We start from the raw sequence: 18,079 nt of genomic DNA on the forward strand, positions 1-18,079 counted from the left end.
AATGGAAAATGATGATATACACATGGTAGGTAACCTTGTTTTCAACTACACAACAGGCACGTAGCATCAGGGAGGGGGGGGGGGGGGGCTGGCAGCCCCCCCCCCCCCCCCACTTTTTCTCGCAGCAACTAATTTATAAAATTTACATAGGCCTATGAGAAATTGAATTATCATGGAGTTGCCCCCCCCCCCCCCCCACTTCTTTGGGAGCATGTAAAAAATTAATATGAAAATAAGGAAATTAGGATTGAAATTGATGTTATATACTACGCCAGCCCCCCCCCCCTTTTCTCGCAGCAACTAATTTTTTAAAATTTACATATGAGAAATTGAAATATCATGGAGTTGCCCCCCCCCCCCCCACTTTTTTGGGAGCATATAATAAAATTAATATGAAAATAAGGAAATTAGGATTGAAATTTGAAATTGAAGATATATACTACGCCAGCCCCCCCCCCCCCCCTCCAACCCACAGATTAGGATTTTGAAGATTTTGGGAAAGTCCTAATTTCCTGTTTTTTTTGCTTGTCAAGATTTTTTGGAGGAGTCTTGCCCCCCCCCCCCCCCCCACTTTCAAAAACGATGCTACGTGCCTGCACAAATACATATGTTCTTTTGCCGTGTCATCGTTTTTCACTGAGTATTTGGTCTTCATTTTGCGCTCTGTATCTTCAGGGGGTAAAGTGAAAAATTCACGGAAGAAGCGCTCCATGCGAGATAATGATATCGCACGATCTGGGGTAGTTTGTTATACTAAAAAGGAATGACTGCAACCACTTCTTATCATGCTGCGAAATGTAAAGGTTAGAAATCAATCGAGAAACGTTTTCTGGATTAAACGTGGCAAGGAAATTAGCAATAAATTAAGAAGATGTTTTGATGTGAAATTTTTTTTTATCAAAAAGTGCAGCAAGATTTAGTTTAACGAGCTATAGATTTTTTTTTCATTGCCTTTTAATGTTAAGCACAATTCCGAAATATTCTTTAACATTTCTATATGGACTATAAATGTCGTCTTTGATTTTTTTTGTGTCGTTCTGGGAAAGATTTAAAAATCACATGCGCATTTTCTCACGTCTGGACGTGAATCAGTGTTTAACGTATTACTGCTGAAGTACACTTGATTCTATTAATTGAATTTTATATGCCGAATGATTATTCCGCCTACAACGTTTTAGTGTTATAATCCTTGGGGTACAGCAGCGGATTGCGTTAAGTCCAACTATTTACCGTCGCCACCGCCCCTTGTATTCATTCATTTAATCAGCATTAAGATGAAAGAGGAATCAACGGGTCAAGATCAATAAAAAATATAACTTTAGACAAAACTTCTCGTCAAAACGCTAATTACTATGACGCGCAATTTTTTGGAATGCCACTGTAGGGGCAGAAGAGGGGAAATGGACGTAAAGTCGATAGAACGTCTGCGCGCGAAAGGCGGAGCTAAGCAAGGCAGCAACTGATAGTGATAAAATATGGTTTATTCAATGAATCAATTCAGTCCTATCATGACGTCACGGCCACTACCATATACACATAATAACTTGTTATAAATTGGCATCAAACTTGATTTACTCACGAAAGAAGACAAACGATCCCCAAGACATAGACCAATCTCTTCTTTGATATTATCTACCTTTTGGACGCCAGAAAGATTCATTTACTCAAAAAGAACTTTTGGAAAAAAAACTTTTTCTCTTTGGACAGTTTATTTTGAGATTTGCTATATTCAGCACTAGATATGAAATATTCTGTTCACTTTATTTTGCTGCTTCAGTTTCTACAGATGGTATGGGGTGAGTACTTTTAAATCATTATTATTCTATTTAAAATATAATTGAGTTAATGCATTTGTGATATCATCATAATAAAGTTAAGCAATATTTACGTTAACGCTATAAACGCATGTAACTTTACTATTTCAAAACGCTATCAACAATGCATAAACCTCGATCGAATAGCTTTATTATTTGATATTAAACATCCTCATTAGATATATTATAAGACCATTTACAATTTCTATCAGCCAGTTGTCGAAATGTTCTTTTTTTTTTTTTTTAAACTTTCCTTTTGATACTTTTTTTCCTAAAGCGTATGTGTAATTCCCGCTTATGATGATCACTTTATTCTCGTGTGTGGCAAATAATTGATTCCTAAATTAGATTTCTAGTTTTCAAATCTAAATCGATGTCTGGTTTTGCTTTTAGGGCATTTAACTATTTTAAACAGTTTAACAAACCCCGTTTTTTTTAAGAACGAGGAGATCCTACTTTTACACTAATTACTTTCAAGTTTAGCCAAATACAGCTACAGTGCCGCTATGCTTGTCTAAGATATTAAATTGCCATGCCGGGCTGTATTCTTATTTTTTGTCAATTTATCAAAATCTGTGATACAAAAAACCGCGAAAACGCGATCCAAACTGACAAGTTCTTTATCTTCTCAGGAAAGATATTGATGCTAGCAACCGTGGCAATGAATTCTTAATCATTTTGTCCAGGCAAAATTTGTGAATTTTCATTCAGACGTCTTGAATGATAAATTTCCATTTGAATAACTTTCTTTGAAATTTTTCATAACACTGTTTCTACTAGGCAAATAAAATCAAGAAAAGTAATTTTCTTTCTTCGAAGAGCGCTCACGATCCTCCAATAGTCAATGACTTGTCATAGATTTATCGTATTGAGCAGACATACATAATACATTTTTAGGACCAATAACATGCACGTTTTACACAAATTTTAAAAATAGACCAGTTTCTATCAAGATTTATACTTCCCGATGGAATTGATTAATTAGATTCTCATTCTTGTTTATCTTAACTTTCGTACCTATTCCCTATTAAATTACATTCAATGACTTATGTTGCTGCGTTATAGCTTTTTTTCATTGGAATATTCGATGCGATTTTTAAGCATCAATCTAAAATCAATGAATCTTTATTTTACCTCCTCTTATATCTAAAATTTAAAAGGTTTAAAACGTCTATAACGATATGTCGATATGAGAAGTGAAACAAATGTCATAAATGGAACTCCCATTTGTTTTTAAATTAATGATAACATTTTTGCCGTTATCATCGACTTTTGAAATTAAACCTCTGATTGCGGCATCAAGAGATGTTTGCAGGGCGTGCAGGCACTATTGTGAAACGTGGATTAAATAATTCGCCCTGTTCATTTTGCTCCATCACCTCAATCCAACAAAGCCGAGATTAAAACCCCAAGAATGTGCCAGCATGATATTTGATTTAAATCATATATGCTATTAAAATCCACCTTATTTTTTGGTTTTTACTCATACAACGACAATTCAAAATATTCACTTTGCACTGATGGCATTCTCGAGAGACGACAAACCTATTTTGAAGTTTGAGATTTTCAATCAGTGTCAAAAAAAAATAGATAGATGGAAACAACAATGCGGGTGCTTGCATGTTAAAGTAAAGGCCTTATCGTCCACAGTTGAGCCTGAGTTTTCTCAACCATAAAAGTCGTCGATAACCACAGTATGACGTTTGTTAATTGTACTTGTATTTGCAATAAATTTTAAAATGCTACATGTATAGTAAATCCATTCATTCGTCTATTGGATGAAATCAGCTAACAGTATTACCAAGTTCAATCTTTAAACTAAAAAAAACCCACGTGATTCTTCAAATTTTTTTTCCCGCGAGCATTTTCCCTAGTGAAGACGCTGAATTGGCGATGTCAGTAGGCGCTATGGTTTCGGTTAAATTAACGACACGGATAGGGACCAGGGAGTAAATACTCGGTTTCCGCAGGCACCTAGACGACTATCTATTTCTGTTCAATGTGTTGCATTTTTAATGGGCCTTTCTATTATAAAACCATCTCTGATGGCTGTCAATACCATCTTATTAATGTTCTCCTTTGTAATTTACCTTGCCGTTTTGTGATCTTGAAATTGCTAAATTGTTGCCCAAAATTTCTTTCTGAGAGGTGATTTGCGTAAATATAGGTTTTTATATCCTAAGGGTAACGTGCATTTACAGTTTATATGTACATTTCTTATTAAATTTCTCGAAACGAAGATATAGAAGGTCATTTGCGATCTTCATTTACACATTTCGTTTAAAGCAGGCAATGATTGGAAGGCGTTTAAAACGTATACAATTCAACTGAAAACCTTCCTCTCTTTAAGGGCGATATTGCAACTTTTTGTGTTTCTGTATAAATTAAACAAAAAATAAACATGATAAATTGAAAGAATATTGTCACTTATTGTATATGAAGCAAAAATTTAACACAACGTTAAAAATAAAAAAAAATAACAGCTTAGAGGCCTACTAAAATGAACGGAAATTTGATGATACACTGAACAGATAGTTGAATTAAAAAATCAAAGCATAAAACAGCCGGATCGTAAATCTGTTTAAATCAAATCTTAAATATACCACATTAATTATGGAACAAGGAATCATTCCTTGATTATTATGAGGTGATCAAATACGGTTTGGGTGATCAAATCCAATAACGCCCGGAGGGCTTATAATAGATTTGATCACGCCCAACCGAATTTGATCACCTCATTATATTTAAAGATGATTCATTATGATTACTTATAATAAAATAAATACAAGCAATTGTAAGATTAAATTAGTCATTGGTGAAATGTATTGGATTATACATTACAAAATCGATTCGTGGTGTTATCACAGACAAATTTAATACACTGGAATATGTAAATATTATTCACTAAAAAGAAAATGAGAAATCATTTATAACGTTATTGCAGTAAGTTTCTCGCTTTAATTTTTTTTACAAGTAGCGATTTTTCACAATAGCTGTTTGTCATTATCAAACTAACAATCAGATATGTTCTCAGTGCTTAATTTCAATAAAAGTAACACAACATCACAGAACATTTCATTTCGTTTTTTTATGTGCAAGTATTCATAAATTGATGCATCTTTCCATCGTCTCGGAACTTAAAACAGTTAGAGAGAGACCTGAGATGCTTTTGTGTCTTCTGGAGAGGTATTATTTCGGATCAAAGCTCCTGACTTCTAAGAAGTGTGACCTTTCCTGGGACATGATGATATGTGCTTAGTCGAATCCTCTCTCATCAAAGTAATTCACTCGTCGATACCTTCCCTGTGATGTGTGTAATTTGTTCTGTTGGTCGAGTAGATTCTTTTCTTTGTGATAAAAAAACATTTTCTACATCGTTATATCCAAGTTTCTCTTTCTTTTGAACAGTGTAATAATCGTCATGTTTATAATATTTACACATTTACGAACGAAAAAGGTATTTTTAATTCTTCTTAACCTTATGAGGAATATAATGACAGTCACAAAAAGGGGGATTTAGGTCGGTTTTTAACATCTATTGAATAATTTCCATAAACATATTAACTGGGTTTGAATTCGGAAAAAATAATCATCAATCAATTGTTTGGGGGAAAAGGCACAAAAGTACATAAGGTATCAATCAAGCGATCGAAATTCATAGCATTTCTTTCGCTGGCCTGAGAAAACGCGAAAGAAAAAAGTGCCAGCGTTATTATGAATTACTTTTCCTGGAAATGGCGTGTGACAGTATAACAATTAAAAATAATAGTGAAAGTGCTAGCCCGGTGTTCTTTTCATCTGAAACTTTTCAAAGACCGCACTAATAACGATATCGATACCAAAAGATAGGAAGTTATTTGCACTCGCTTCCGGTTGCGTCATAAAATAGTCCCAAACCCAATGGAAGAACGGCATTTCTCGACAAAAATACCGTTAATTTGAACACTTACTGTCAAAATCCTATCAGATAAAGTGTTAATTATTGATTAAGCTATTTTGTGTCAATTGAAGTTTGATAGCCATAAACAATATCAATTGGGGCCCTACTTTTGTGACTCAAATTTACTCCGCTGTTCATGCATGTGACAAATAAACAGCAATCGATGTAGAATAGTAATGCGATTTACTGCCATTTAAATTCAATATAATGCTAACTAGTCTTGCTGGACAAGTTCCTCTTTTTTCTATTAATTTTAATCTATTTTTTCTTCATAACCTTCGTGCATCATGTAATATAACATTGTGGAGCTGGGTGAAACTTTTGAAGTCGCGATATGATATATGACAAAGATAGAAAAATAAAGCTGTGTTGCGACCGCTTAATTGGCTCTCTCCGATAACAAATTTTCAGGTTTTACCATGACCATCGCGCGGTAAGAGTCCTCTTTAGCAAATTAAAGGTAAACTATCTTCAATATTTTCTTTCAACCAAAAGAGAAATATTTCCATGCTATTTATTTTTCTCTTCTGCAATGCTCACAATGCTCAAGAGTTTCGAAGAGTTTATTTGGAAAACACTTGTGATATTTTACCTGCGCATTAATCCCTTTTGTGCTTAAAGAATTCTACAAATAGTTCACTACCGTGAGAAAGCATCAAAGCTGATGGCAGGGATTAAGTCATTATTTTCTCATTTTTCTCATTTTTTTTTTTCATTTTTTATAACTTGTCCAGGAAATAATGACAGTCAGATTACTTCAGTTTCCTTTAAACTATTTTTTTTAGTTGGTCTTCGCTTGCAAGTCTTGGGTTAAGATTTCTGAGTATCATTGTATCTTCATTTCAATATTGACTTTATTTTTCTCGAAATCTTTGATATCAGATATATCTCTTTTTATATCTGATACAATGGTCAGTGAAAATATGAAATGTCGATGATATGCAATTTAAAACGCAATAAAATGCATGAATAGAAATAAACAGCCCAACCAATTCATTAACTGCCAATAACGAAGAATACAATGACAAGTGAATGAAACCAATTTATCAAAATTAATTTGATTTTGAAGAAAGAGAGAGAGAGAAAGAGAGAGAGATGGTGAGATTTTTAAAATAATAAGATTTTGGTCACCTCTTGTCTTGTTTAAGTGTTTGTTTTAATAAAAAGCCCCCTGCCGACATTGGATCTTTGTTTTCCTCATCATGGTCGATTAGAACGGAAGTCGACGGACAGTTAATTGTAGATCATTATTCTTCCAACTTTTGATCTGTCACTGAAGTTGCAGTTGCCATCCTTTAATTAGATTCGAGAGAGTCATCTTTGCAACATTCTACAGCACAAAGAGATAACATTTTTTTCATGCTTTAACACAAATACATCAAAACCAGTAAAGAAACAAAGCTTTTTTCCCCCCAAACGTGAAATGAAATAGGTTGCTCAAAATTGCTACAAGAATAGCTTTGAGGATAACTGCAACGTCTAATTGTCGTGTAGATTCAATAAAACAAGCAAACGTATACTTATGGAATGTCACATATTTCTAAAGCAAACAAATATTAGTTTCACACTATAAACCATTGATGATACAATTAACGCAGGAGAGTTTTAAAGAAATTGCATATTTGATAAGAATTATAAAACAAAATTTCTTCTGTTATGATTTAAAATGCGCAAGTATTGCAAGCTTTTATAAATAGATTCTAATAAATATAATATGAAATCAGCGGCAATTTACGGAGAAAAAAAATCTAGTCAGTTATTTACTCACAGTGACGTCAGGGAGAGTGACCCTGAAATAAAACAGCTGATTATTAAATATCTATTAGAATTATACCGGAAGTTCGTTCCGCTAGTGTGAAGAGCTGAATGGCCGAAGTAGCGGGCTTGATAGCGACTGTGACATAAGAAAGTTTTATTGCATTTTCATCATTTCCCGAACAAGTTCACACGACAGTCACTTTATTGTCTTTAATTGACGTTAATGTGTTAATTGCCGATTTCGAGTCGCTTTGTCAGTACCCAACACATTTCTGCTTTGACATCTTCCATTTTCTCTCTACCGGCATTGCGTGACGCGGCATCGCACGTCTATAATAAGAGCGTTTTTCGCAGTTCTACATTAGGCGTAATAGGAACGAATTGTCTATTTTATTACTGTTCACAGAATAATTCCTGGCGACGATAAATCTTTTGCCATTTCATGAAATGTTAAACATTAGCTCTGATTTTTCATGGGAAAGGTTTTAGTTTGAGTTATTTTTCCCTCCCATAATACTATAGTTCACTTCCTGTCTGGGTTCTGCTAATGTATTCGGTATTGCTGCGTGCTACTCCTTTAGTCCATTACCCAAAGAATTCTTCTTTTTTAAACTTTTATAAACAATAAATATTTAGAATTTCGCTAATCAATCATCATCTGTAAAAGGGAAATAAACAAGGTTTTCCAATCTAAGTGCCATTAAAAGAAAAAAAAACGACCTTAAACTTTTTGAGATTAATTTGATTAAGGTGAAAAAAGCCATAACGGTTTTCAATTAGGGATCTTTGATAGTGGGCTGGATTTTTACTCTCGTGGAATCTGAACTTGACAAATGCGGTGTGGGAAGTCCGGTGTTGAATTCCACCTGTAAATATTTGCTAAGCCCTTCATCATTCCTGATGTTGTGCAATTTATGATCAATTACATCTGCAAGAAAAACACCTAAACGTGCTTTTTTGTCATGCTCCCTGCAGTGTGCCCAAAGGATTTTGTGTTTTCCGAGAGGATATGAAAGTTTTTAATTAAGTTTGAAAAATGATAAATGTGCAAATGTTTCAAGTTATAGTTTCATAATATCAACACAAAGCTTGACGATTCAAAAACTGTCTGATTAAGTTTTTTAAAATCAATCAACATATTTTCTCAGAATTTTTCAGTGACATTGGTTTTAGAGCGAAAAAGCACGTACACTATCAAAATTTGTGACACTATTCATAATTAGTCCTTCCAACGGTGTGCTCAACAGACATAATTCAATTTTTCTCTCGTTAATAAGACCAAAGAACTTCGTACTAGACTCCCAGTAGAATCTTAAACTTTCTATTTTATTCCATCGTGCTCTATAGTGATATAGCTGATAATGATGGAAACGGTTTAGCGTCAGAAAAACATCGATGTTGCGTTCAGTTACTCGGTGATGAACTGAGATTTTATTGAAGTCGTATAAATAACCTTAAGACACTCTTCCTCAACTCTGTCACATGTAAATCCTTCAATCGACTTGACATGCAAATATAGGAATCATAAATTTTCTTATTCTGAAGCGAAAACATCTTGATATTCTCATCGAAATCTTAAGCGGCTGGTAGCGCTCAGTTAGGACACCCGCCATCTTTCCGCCTAATTTCCTCTTTACATTAATAAACGTTCTATATAAGATAAGGCAATCCTAGCTCAAACGCTCTCCTGCTCTTATTCCAGATAAAGTATGCTATTCTAAATGTTTAATTTCGATTTGGTAATTAGGAAACATGGAAAATTGATGGAGACTCCGATTGGGAGCTTGGCACAGATGATGTGATAAATGATCGCACTGTATTGAATACTAATTGACACTTTGGTACCATAACCGCTGCTTACACTTTTTGTACTTGTGCATGGGAGTGAATTTGTTACAATTTGTTGCAACCGACACAATATATGGAATTTGTTTGCGTGTAGTTGTATCAAGCATTGTATCCGTAGTACACAACAAAAAGTCGATGTGTTTGGGGGAAAGGGGGTGGTGAAATATATCATATATAGATTTTATTACCTTCTGACTTAAACAGTTTTACGTGAAAAAGTACACGACTGTGTATGCAAGTATCGCATGATTAATTTTGTTTTCAAGTACATTTCTATGTTGGGTAAAATCAATCTGAGCAAAAAATAATTTCACAATTCATTAACCATTAAATGGTACAACAGGCTCTGATAACCAACAAATGACAGATTTAACTTCAATCAAACGTAAGACATGTACACACAAACCACTTAATGTAAAACTGCCCTTAAGTTAGAATGTAAAATTTATTTTACTTCCGATACAATTCTCGGTTTATTAGGCATTTTGGAGACAAATATATTTTAGACTTTTGAGAATTTATCTCTGAGTTTTGTTTTTTTATGAATGAATAAAATGTCAACTAATCATAAAACTTTAAACAACAGTGATAATCATACATCGACAAAAGTTACAATAAAACTATTTTTAGACGGTTTTCGGAAATACTGTAGATTATTTAACATGAATTCAAAAAAAATAGCTTGAAAAAAAAGGAAATAGGTTGGATTACCATGTAATTCAGAATAAAAAATTACGCGTATTTATTTTGTCAAACTGGTATTAAACACTGTAGTGGTTTGTATTTAAGATAAAAAAAAAAAGAGGAATATTTATCATATACATATCCATCATATGATACATGTATTTTGAGATTCTAATATCCTAAATTGATACAAATAATCAATAAAAATCCCATTCAATGACTTTAAAAAATAGTTCGTTGAAAGTGCACGCCTTTAAATCATCTGCATGGTCCTATCAGTGTTTGATGAAGTTTATTTTCAATCATATATATTGAACGTTGGAAAGGTTGGCAATACAAGTTAAGCAATACTTCATAGCTTTTTCTATCCCGATCGACTATGATACTTACAATCAAAGAACTGACGAGAGCTCGTCCAATCTCTGCATAAAGCGATACCGTAAACGGACCATCGTTATATTCGGCTCGAAATACATCGCTCCGGAAACATTAATATTGTTGACCAAATAGTTCATTTATGGTCGAAATTGTAAGAAAATGTGTGAAAATTTGGCAATTAGTTCGATTATTTCTGATGTCGCAGAACAAACGGTGTCACTGAACTCGGTATGCGGTGATAGCGCAGGGCCAATACTCATCAAAATAACTGAAGTCTAGCAGATAGGATTAACTCAGATTTGCAAAAAATGCCGTTGTTTACATCCATGGCTCTTTAATTTAAGAGCGGTAAAGCTGATAATTTCCGAATTATACAAATAGCACGACGTTTAAAATAGCCATTTACATTTATCAAAAGAATTATCAAAGACACTCTGCTTTTATCGGTTATTCCTAAAGGAAAGAAAAAAAACGGAACTCAGTTTTCAATCACAGCATGCTGTTTGAAACGACAAGATTATTCTTTGTATAAGGTTAAATACCCATCTATTTTGTTATGCATTACTAATGTTTCTTTCGTTGATTTCAGGATCCGCAGACTCAATAGATGAATCCCATTCCAGAGTAAGGCGAGGCGGTCTGAGCATGCTCAGACTAGGGCGCGGGTTACAAATGTTACGACTAGGCAAACGAGGCATGCCAATGCTACGGTTAGGTCGTTCTAATGGACTGAGTGAAACTGACGAGGATTTTATGTACCCGGATGAAAGCGAATTAGACGAAGGCAGACGACAGGTTCCCCTGCCAAGATATGGTAAAGATTTGCAGCAACAGTTACAACTCGAATGGTTACAAAGCGTCTTAGACAGTGACCTGGAAAACAATGGTGTCAGGATTATTCGCCCTGCTGGTCGCCCGGGCCGTTTTAGGAGATCTCTGAAAGAAGACAACAGCGAGGAGAAAGACAGCGAGGAAAGACATATCCCTCATCCACGTATTGGCCGCCTGATACAACTTGACGACCTCAAATATCCAACGTCAAACCTTGGAAGTTACTACTTAACAGATTCTAATATATATACGGATAAACGGGGTATGCCTATGTTACGACTTGGACGTGGAATGCCCATGCTTCGTTTGGGAAAGAGGCTACAGGCCGATGACTCAAAACGAGGCATGCCCATGTTAAGACTGGGCAAGCGCACAAATGTTCAGGCAGATTCTGCGTCACAGCAAGAGACAAATCAAAATAAACGTGGCATGCCGATGCTTCGTTTAGGAAGAAATGCAAACTAAAGGTTTAACATACTCTTACCATAAACCAAATATACTTTATCTCCTAGCAAAAAACTAATTTAAAACAATGCGGTTATGACATTCCGAAAACTGTACAAGCAAACAAGAAATGGATTCATTATTTTTTAGTACCATTATGTGTGTAAATTGTTTTGATGTTGATGATGAAATTTTGATTGACATATTAAATAATTGTGGCAAGTATTAGAGAATTATTTTTGATGATTGTTTGAAAACATAAAAACTCTGTGATCATTATGACTTTATTTTGAATCATTTTGTATATTTAATTAAAGATGTTGTTAAACTTTGTTGGAATGGCATTTGGTTTTTATTTAAAATAAAAGGAATAACAGCAGGTCGATAATAAAAGCATTTTGTTCGTGACACCCCCATCTATTAAATCAATTATAACGCAGTCAAATTTTCCCTGAAAAACGTTTTTTGTTTTCCAAACTCTCCAACTTTGGTGCCAAGTCAATGAAGTTATTTCATCATTATGTCTACTTCTTTTCCTTGCATCATATCTCAGTATTCTGTTTGACTGGATCGTATAAAACCCATCAAATTATTTTTGTATTGAGTTCAGTAACATCAAATAGTCTTAGCATTGGTACCGAAATGTTCAACATGCATTCAGTGTTATATCATATAACATCGATATCTAGTAAACTATGGAATAAGGCCAACAAATACACGAAATAATTGCCAAGTTCTCTTAGTTCCTTGTTTCCCGTACATGCATAAATTGTATGAACACGAGAAGCATCTTTATTGAGTATATTGAGACCAAATAATCATAAAGTCAGTCGGTTTCTTTCGGTGCTTTTCACTGTACATGCGTGTGTTGTATGAACACGAGAAGCATCATTGATAAGTATCTAGTATACTAAGACCGAAACGTCGGCAATAACCACAGTTACTTAATACAGCAAAATAATGCAATGCAACCCAAATGAGCAACCGTTTTAACCAATCAGCAGGCGTTTTTTTTATACCAAATTTCTCAACAAGGCGACAAAGAGATTATTGCTCAAGTATAAGCGTTTTATAATGCCGTGTTCGGCACATTCCTGTTCTGTGACACACTGACTATTTAAACCTATTAAACGACAATTTTCATGTACGTGTAATTATTTGACCATTGCGTGGAAACTATCAAAGAGAATGTTTGGGTAGGATGGTGCAAATCGCGTTGTTTCCATTTCTTAATTTCTAAATCGCTCTTGTTTATATAGTTCAAACCCATTTGGCCTGTAATAAGGAAGAACTAAATCATTAGCAATGCCACCTTTTCACCTCTAATTATTTTTTAAGCCATAGCGTCTTTTTTTTCTTGGTTAACTCTCCTTCTTTTAAAATAAGATTAGTAGTTTTTAATCAAATAAGTGCATGAAATCAATAGCTCTTGTAGTATAAATGTTCGCCAAATTCGAAATAAATACGATGTAAATTAGTTTCAGACCAAATACTTAAAAATGGTGTATTCAAACTTCCGCCTTTTTAAAGTTAGTTATTTATAAATAGACAACTTAACTATATAAGAAAAAGAATCTTAACACATTATTTGTGATGTGAACTATCACAATTTCTCGGTGCAGAATTTAAATCATATGCTAGACCTTGATAAATAAAGTGATTTGGTACTGTTATCAAAAAATAACCTTTGTCTTTTAAAACAAAAACCTTGCTGGTGCATGCTTAACCTGAATATTATGGATGTATTTCGAAGTCAATTGTACATACATGTAGTTCGAACCAGCTGATCGGAAGTGAATTTTGCCGTGAGCCTTCATCCTACAACTTATTTTCTTATGTAGTACATACAGGACCACCAGTAATGTTGCAATGTCAGTATTAAATGAGTAGCTTTTAGCTAAGTGAATCGAAATACACCGAGGAATGTGATAGTCTGCCTAATTAATGGCAAAGAAATTAACGTTGTAAATCGCATCTTGATTGTCTTCGACGGATAATATCAGTTTATGAATTAAACATTAAGGTCATATCAAGTTACTGACTTTTAGCTACATCTGTTGTTACATATATAGATAAGAATTGCACCAGTGCAAATGACAATCAAATTACGAATATTCTAAACATGAAAAAGTTCTATACCCAAAAATATGATTGAAAAGATAATATTCTGTATGATTTTTTTAAATATTAACGTTTAAAATAGGTTTAAGTAGTAATTCTTAATTCTATACGTTCAAAAATTAAATGTACTCTTTTTTGTTTAGCTTAAACAATTTAAAAAAGAAAATCAGATATTATTTTCCTTTCCAAAAAGTTTAAATGATCATGATTACGTGTACACACAACTGATAACCTGTAGGCATAGATTAACAGAAATTTTATAATTTAAAAAAAAAATAATAGGAAATCGAAGAAATATGTCAGCGCGCTGACTTTTGAAGCTATTTGCCTCGAAATAGTTTATATAAAACAGACGCCAAATCACCATTCCTTAGACATTTTTTTTCATATTCTAAATGCACTCAATTTATGAATGAACATTTATCACTTAATAAAAGCGTCGGTATTTTTATGGTGGTATTTAAGCATAGGGCTTGCTTTTCTTTTTTCTCTCGAAACGATTACACGCGATTTATACCCTTAAAAACACGGGGAGGTGTATTAATTACGTCGCCAGGGGGCTTTATTGTTTCCAAAATGATTCTCAGCCACAGAGAGACAAGGATATTATTGGAATAACATTTGGTAAGCGCTTCACCCGGTGTGCCTGAAGAGCTGGTCGCTGTTCCAATTAAAGGTGAGCACAACCAATACGAAGGGGAGGCTCCATTGTCCGCTCAAGGGTAATTCCGGTTCTTACTAAGTGACTACTTGCATCAAACGGTTTTCGGAGGCCCATTACATCTCGTTATACCCCAGCAATCGATGGAGACCCTAATGTTACTTAATCGACGACCATATTCGCGGAACACAAACATCGGGTAAAAGATGTATCGGGGGCCATTTTGTTTGGTCACAAATAACTCCAAAAATTATTAGACATATATAGTGAAGTTGAGTGTTCCGGAACAACAGGAATTGCCGTTAACGGATGACAAATTGAATTACGATATCTTATACAAAAATACAACCGGACACACACTTCCGGTTTTTTGATAAAAATAACCCAATATCCACGTCCAAAAGAGGCACCATCACGCCTTATAATTTTGTTTACAAGAAAGTTTTGAACAAAATTGCTAAATATCGATGTTATTGACCGGGGTATTTGCATTTCGTATTCTTAACGTTATCTGCTTAGCTACAAGTTGTGAAAGAAGATTATCTCTTAATGTATACGTCGATTTAGTTCTTTAAACTACCCTTTTTTGAAACTGTTTTGGGTGGTTTAATATTTCCTCAATAAAGATATAAGAAACTTTACTTAAAGCAATAAACTGGACCACAAAAAGCATAAAATTATATTTTGGTCATAGAGATGAAATGAAATGCAGAGTATTGCAATGAAAAAATGATAAGAAAAACAATATAGTGTTCTTTTGAAAGACCTACAGCGATAAACAATGCATGTCACTGTTAAAGCATGTACATGTGCCAATAAATGCGGACAAAGATATCTGTGACAGTGCATGCTGTGTTAGGATGGATACAACATTATATAAATAGTGCCTGGTTTCCCTCCCAAACAGGCACTGTTTATTTATTATATACTGAATGTCTTACTTTTTTAAGAAAAGAAGATGGGGGAATAAGATGGCGCAAATGCCCATTCGGTTTAGTAGTGAAATACAATTTTGAATTTATGTTTCCCCAATTAAATCTATTCAAATATATTATAATAAAACTTTGCAAAAGCAAAATTTCTAACTATAGTCAGTTTTTAATATATTTAACAAAAAGTAAGAAAAACAAAAATTGTCGGAAATTATGGTGGTATCGAACCCGTAACATTAAAACCCTAGATATATAAGGTTAGCTTATGCCAGGTGCTCTAACCACTGAGCCATTTCAGACACAACAAAGTGGGCTTTTTAAATATTATGTGTGACTAAGGTCACGAACTACCGCACTTGTATTATTTTTTCAAAACGTTCAATTGTTGGGATACAAAATGATATTTTTAATGTAAAGTGGGTCATCTCTCCACGTTTTTGTTGATTGAAATCGGTTTGTTTTCCAATCGACCTTAATTAGACTATGAGAAAAATATGGAGCAAAGACCCACTCTATAAAAGAAAATGCCCTGAAGTTCTAAAAAATGACAGTATTTGCAGGTTTTGATACGTACACGCCTGTTTGAGTCAACATATTCCAAGTATTGAACATACCTATAGGTTAAAAATCAATAATTCGTTAAATATATATTGTTTTCAATGATTTAAAAAAAAAACATCAGATTTATTGATACTTTAATTTTTCAGTAGCCTGTCCGACCGCGTATGGGCATTTTACACGCCTTATCCACCCATCTTCTTTACTGCTTTTATATAGAAATGATGTGAATTCTACGGCGAACCGTGCGCGCATAATTTACGCGCATGTAACAATTCGTTTTATAATTTTACTTTCATGTTAAATACTGAAATCTGATTGGTTTAGACGCAGTTGGTAATCCGTTCTATTACACTCAGCGTTAGCAACACACTTGGCAACGGGTAACACAACAAATTGTTACATGCGCGTAAATTATGCGCGTACGGTTTGCCGTAGAATTCACTTCATTTATATAGAAAAGCAATAAGGTTTTCTTTAAAAATAAGACATTCAGTATAATAAAATAAATAGTGACTGTTTGGGAGGGTAACTGTTGAAATTGACACCCCTCGAAAACCATTGTCAACCTCCGCTTCGCGTCGGTTGACAATGGTTTTCTCGGGGGTGTCAATTTCAACAGTTACCCTCCCAAACAGGCACTATTTATATAGCGTTACCCGTTGCCAAGTGTGTTGCTAACGCTGAGGGTAATAGATTTCCAACTACGTCTTAACCAATCAGATTTCAGTATTTAACATGAAAGTATAATAAAAAAAAAAAAACAACCTTACAACCATAGCAGCGTACAATGTAAATAATAGGAAAGAATTGCAAGACTTTGGACTGTTGTTTCTATTATTTTCAATATTTAATACTCTTAAATTTGATGCATTACATGCATATCTTAATCTTTTAGAATTGATTTATTTAATAAAATGAAGGAGAAGATCTCGTAAGTTGTACTAATCCCTTTTGTATGTGATGAATACAAATACAAGTATGTTTAATTCATTAAGCAGTGTTCTTTACATATTTATTAAAATTTCTATAAAGTAAATAATAATTACATTATTAAATGGTGTCTTCTTTTATATTTTTGAGGTTACTTTGCATTCTATAATACGCGATTTATCAAAACCTTTTGCTACATTTGAAACACGAGTAAAAAAAAACATTGACTTCCATTTTTTTTTTATATATAATTAGCTATTCTTTCTGTGTAACGTTCTAATTGACAGTTACAATTATTTTAGTATTTTAACTCGCTATTCGCTGACGCGGTGTATGCATTTATTTTCTGCAATGTTAGTAACTGTCATAGCCGTATGAACCCCAAAGAAAAAAAAGAATTTTGTTTCTTTTATAAATTTAACACAAAAATATTTGAAGACTGGTGCACAATACCAACAAGAATATTTTTCTTTGATTAATGTTATTTCAAACCAAATAATTTGTAAACCTCGGGATGATGGATCGTTTGTTCTGTAAAAGAGAAATGTTTCGCGATGGATAATGCAACACCTCCACCAAATCTGTATTGATCTTTCTGGAGGAGAGGGGGGGGGGGGGTGTAAAATCATCTAATGCCATGGAATCTTTATCAATACAGTACTATACCTATAATATCAAAATTTCATAGTTCCGTAGAAACAATATCGAGGAATCGATTAAGTTATCTAATGACAACCTTTTGGGTCTTTTTTTAGGGGGAGGGGTATTCATTTAACATATTATTATTTATATGATATACATGTATGTTATGGCATTTTGACGATGTCATTTTGAATGCCATGTAGTAGGAATTTTTTTTTTGAATTGCCCGCTACTCTCTAACCGCATTCAGGTTTCTGGTCAGTAATTGAGATTTTGAGTCAGATTTAAAAAAAATATCGTATATGTATTTACAAGATTTAATGATATCCAAAAAAAATCACCTTGTTTGATTCCTTTTATGCCTGTATGACGATCGAAATAGTGGAGAAAATAATAAGTGGACATACAAATTTCCTTTTTTCCAAATGCATTTCTGATTCCAAATAGCTGGCTCTTTGCAGATCTGTACCAATATGGTCGTTTATCACTACATGTACCAACAGCTAATCATCCTCCTGTTGTGGTCGGTCATAGA

The 18,079-nt window shown here is 33.8% G+C and overlaps 1 protein-coding gene and 1 long non-coding RNA gene across 2 annotated transcripts; one reads left to right on the plus strand and one right to left on the minus strand.

Annotated features, from left to right (window-relative positions):
* The first annotated feature begins 1,553 nt into the window (after positions 1 to 1,553).
* On the plus strand, positions 1,554 to 12,030 carry LOC128183673 (myomodulin neuropeptides 2-like). The gene is made up of 2 exons (XM_052852783.1): positions 1,554 to 1,796; positions 11,012 to 12,030. The coding sequence occupies exons 1-2, from the start codon at positions 1,742 to 1,744 to the stop codon at positions 11,716 to 11,718; spliced, it is 762 nt and encodes a 253-aa protein (XP_052708743.1). The 5' UTR covers positions 1,554 to 1,741; the 3' UTR covers positions 11,719 to 12,030.
* On the minus strand, positions 4,797 to 7,726 carry LOC128183679 (uncharacterized). Its single transcript, XR_008243644.1, has 3 exons — positions 7,589 to 7,726; positions 6,886 to 7,047; positions 4,797 to 5,161 (listed from the first exon to the last, which is right to left on the minus strand). It is a non-coding gene; the product is annotated as an uncharacterized LOC128183679 (long non-coding RNA).
* Positions 12,031 to 18,079: the final 6,049 nt, after the last annotated feature.

Source organism: Crassostrea angulata, chromosome 1 (assembly GCF_025612915.1).
Source record: "Crassostrea angulata isolate pt1a10 chromosome 1, ASM2561291v2, whole genome shotgun sequence".
Classification (NCBI taxonomy): Eukaryota; Metazoa; Mollusca; class Bivalvia; order Ostreida; family Ostreidae; genus Magallana; species Magallana angulata.

What these genes read in the sequence shown, in the direction of transcription:
- LOC128183673 (XM_052852783.1), top strand. Translation starts at nt 1,742, where the DNA reads ATGAAATATTCTGTTCACTTTATTTTGCTGCTTCAGTTTCTACAGATG. An exon ending in GTTTCTACAGATGGTATGGG is followed by an intron (nt 1,797 to 11,011) that starts GTGAGTACTTTT and finishes CGTTGATTTCAG; the next exon opens with GATCCGCAGACTCAATAGAT.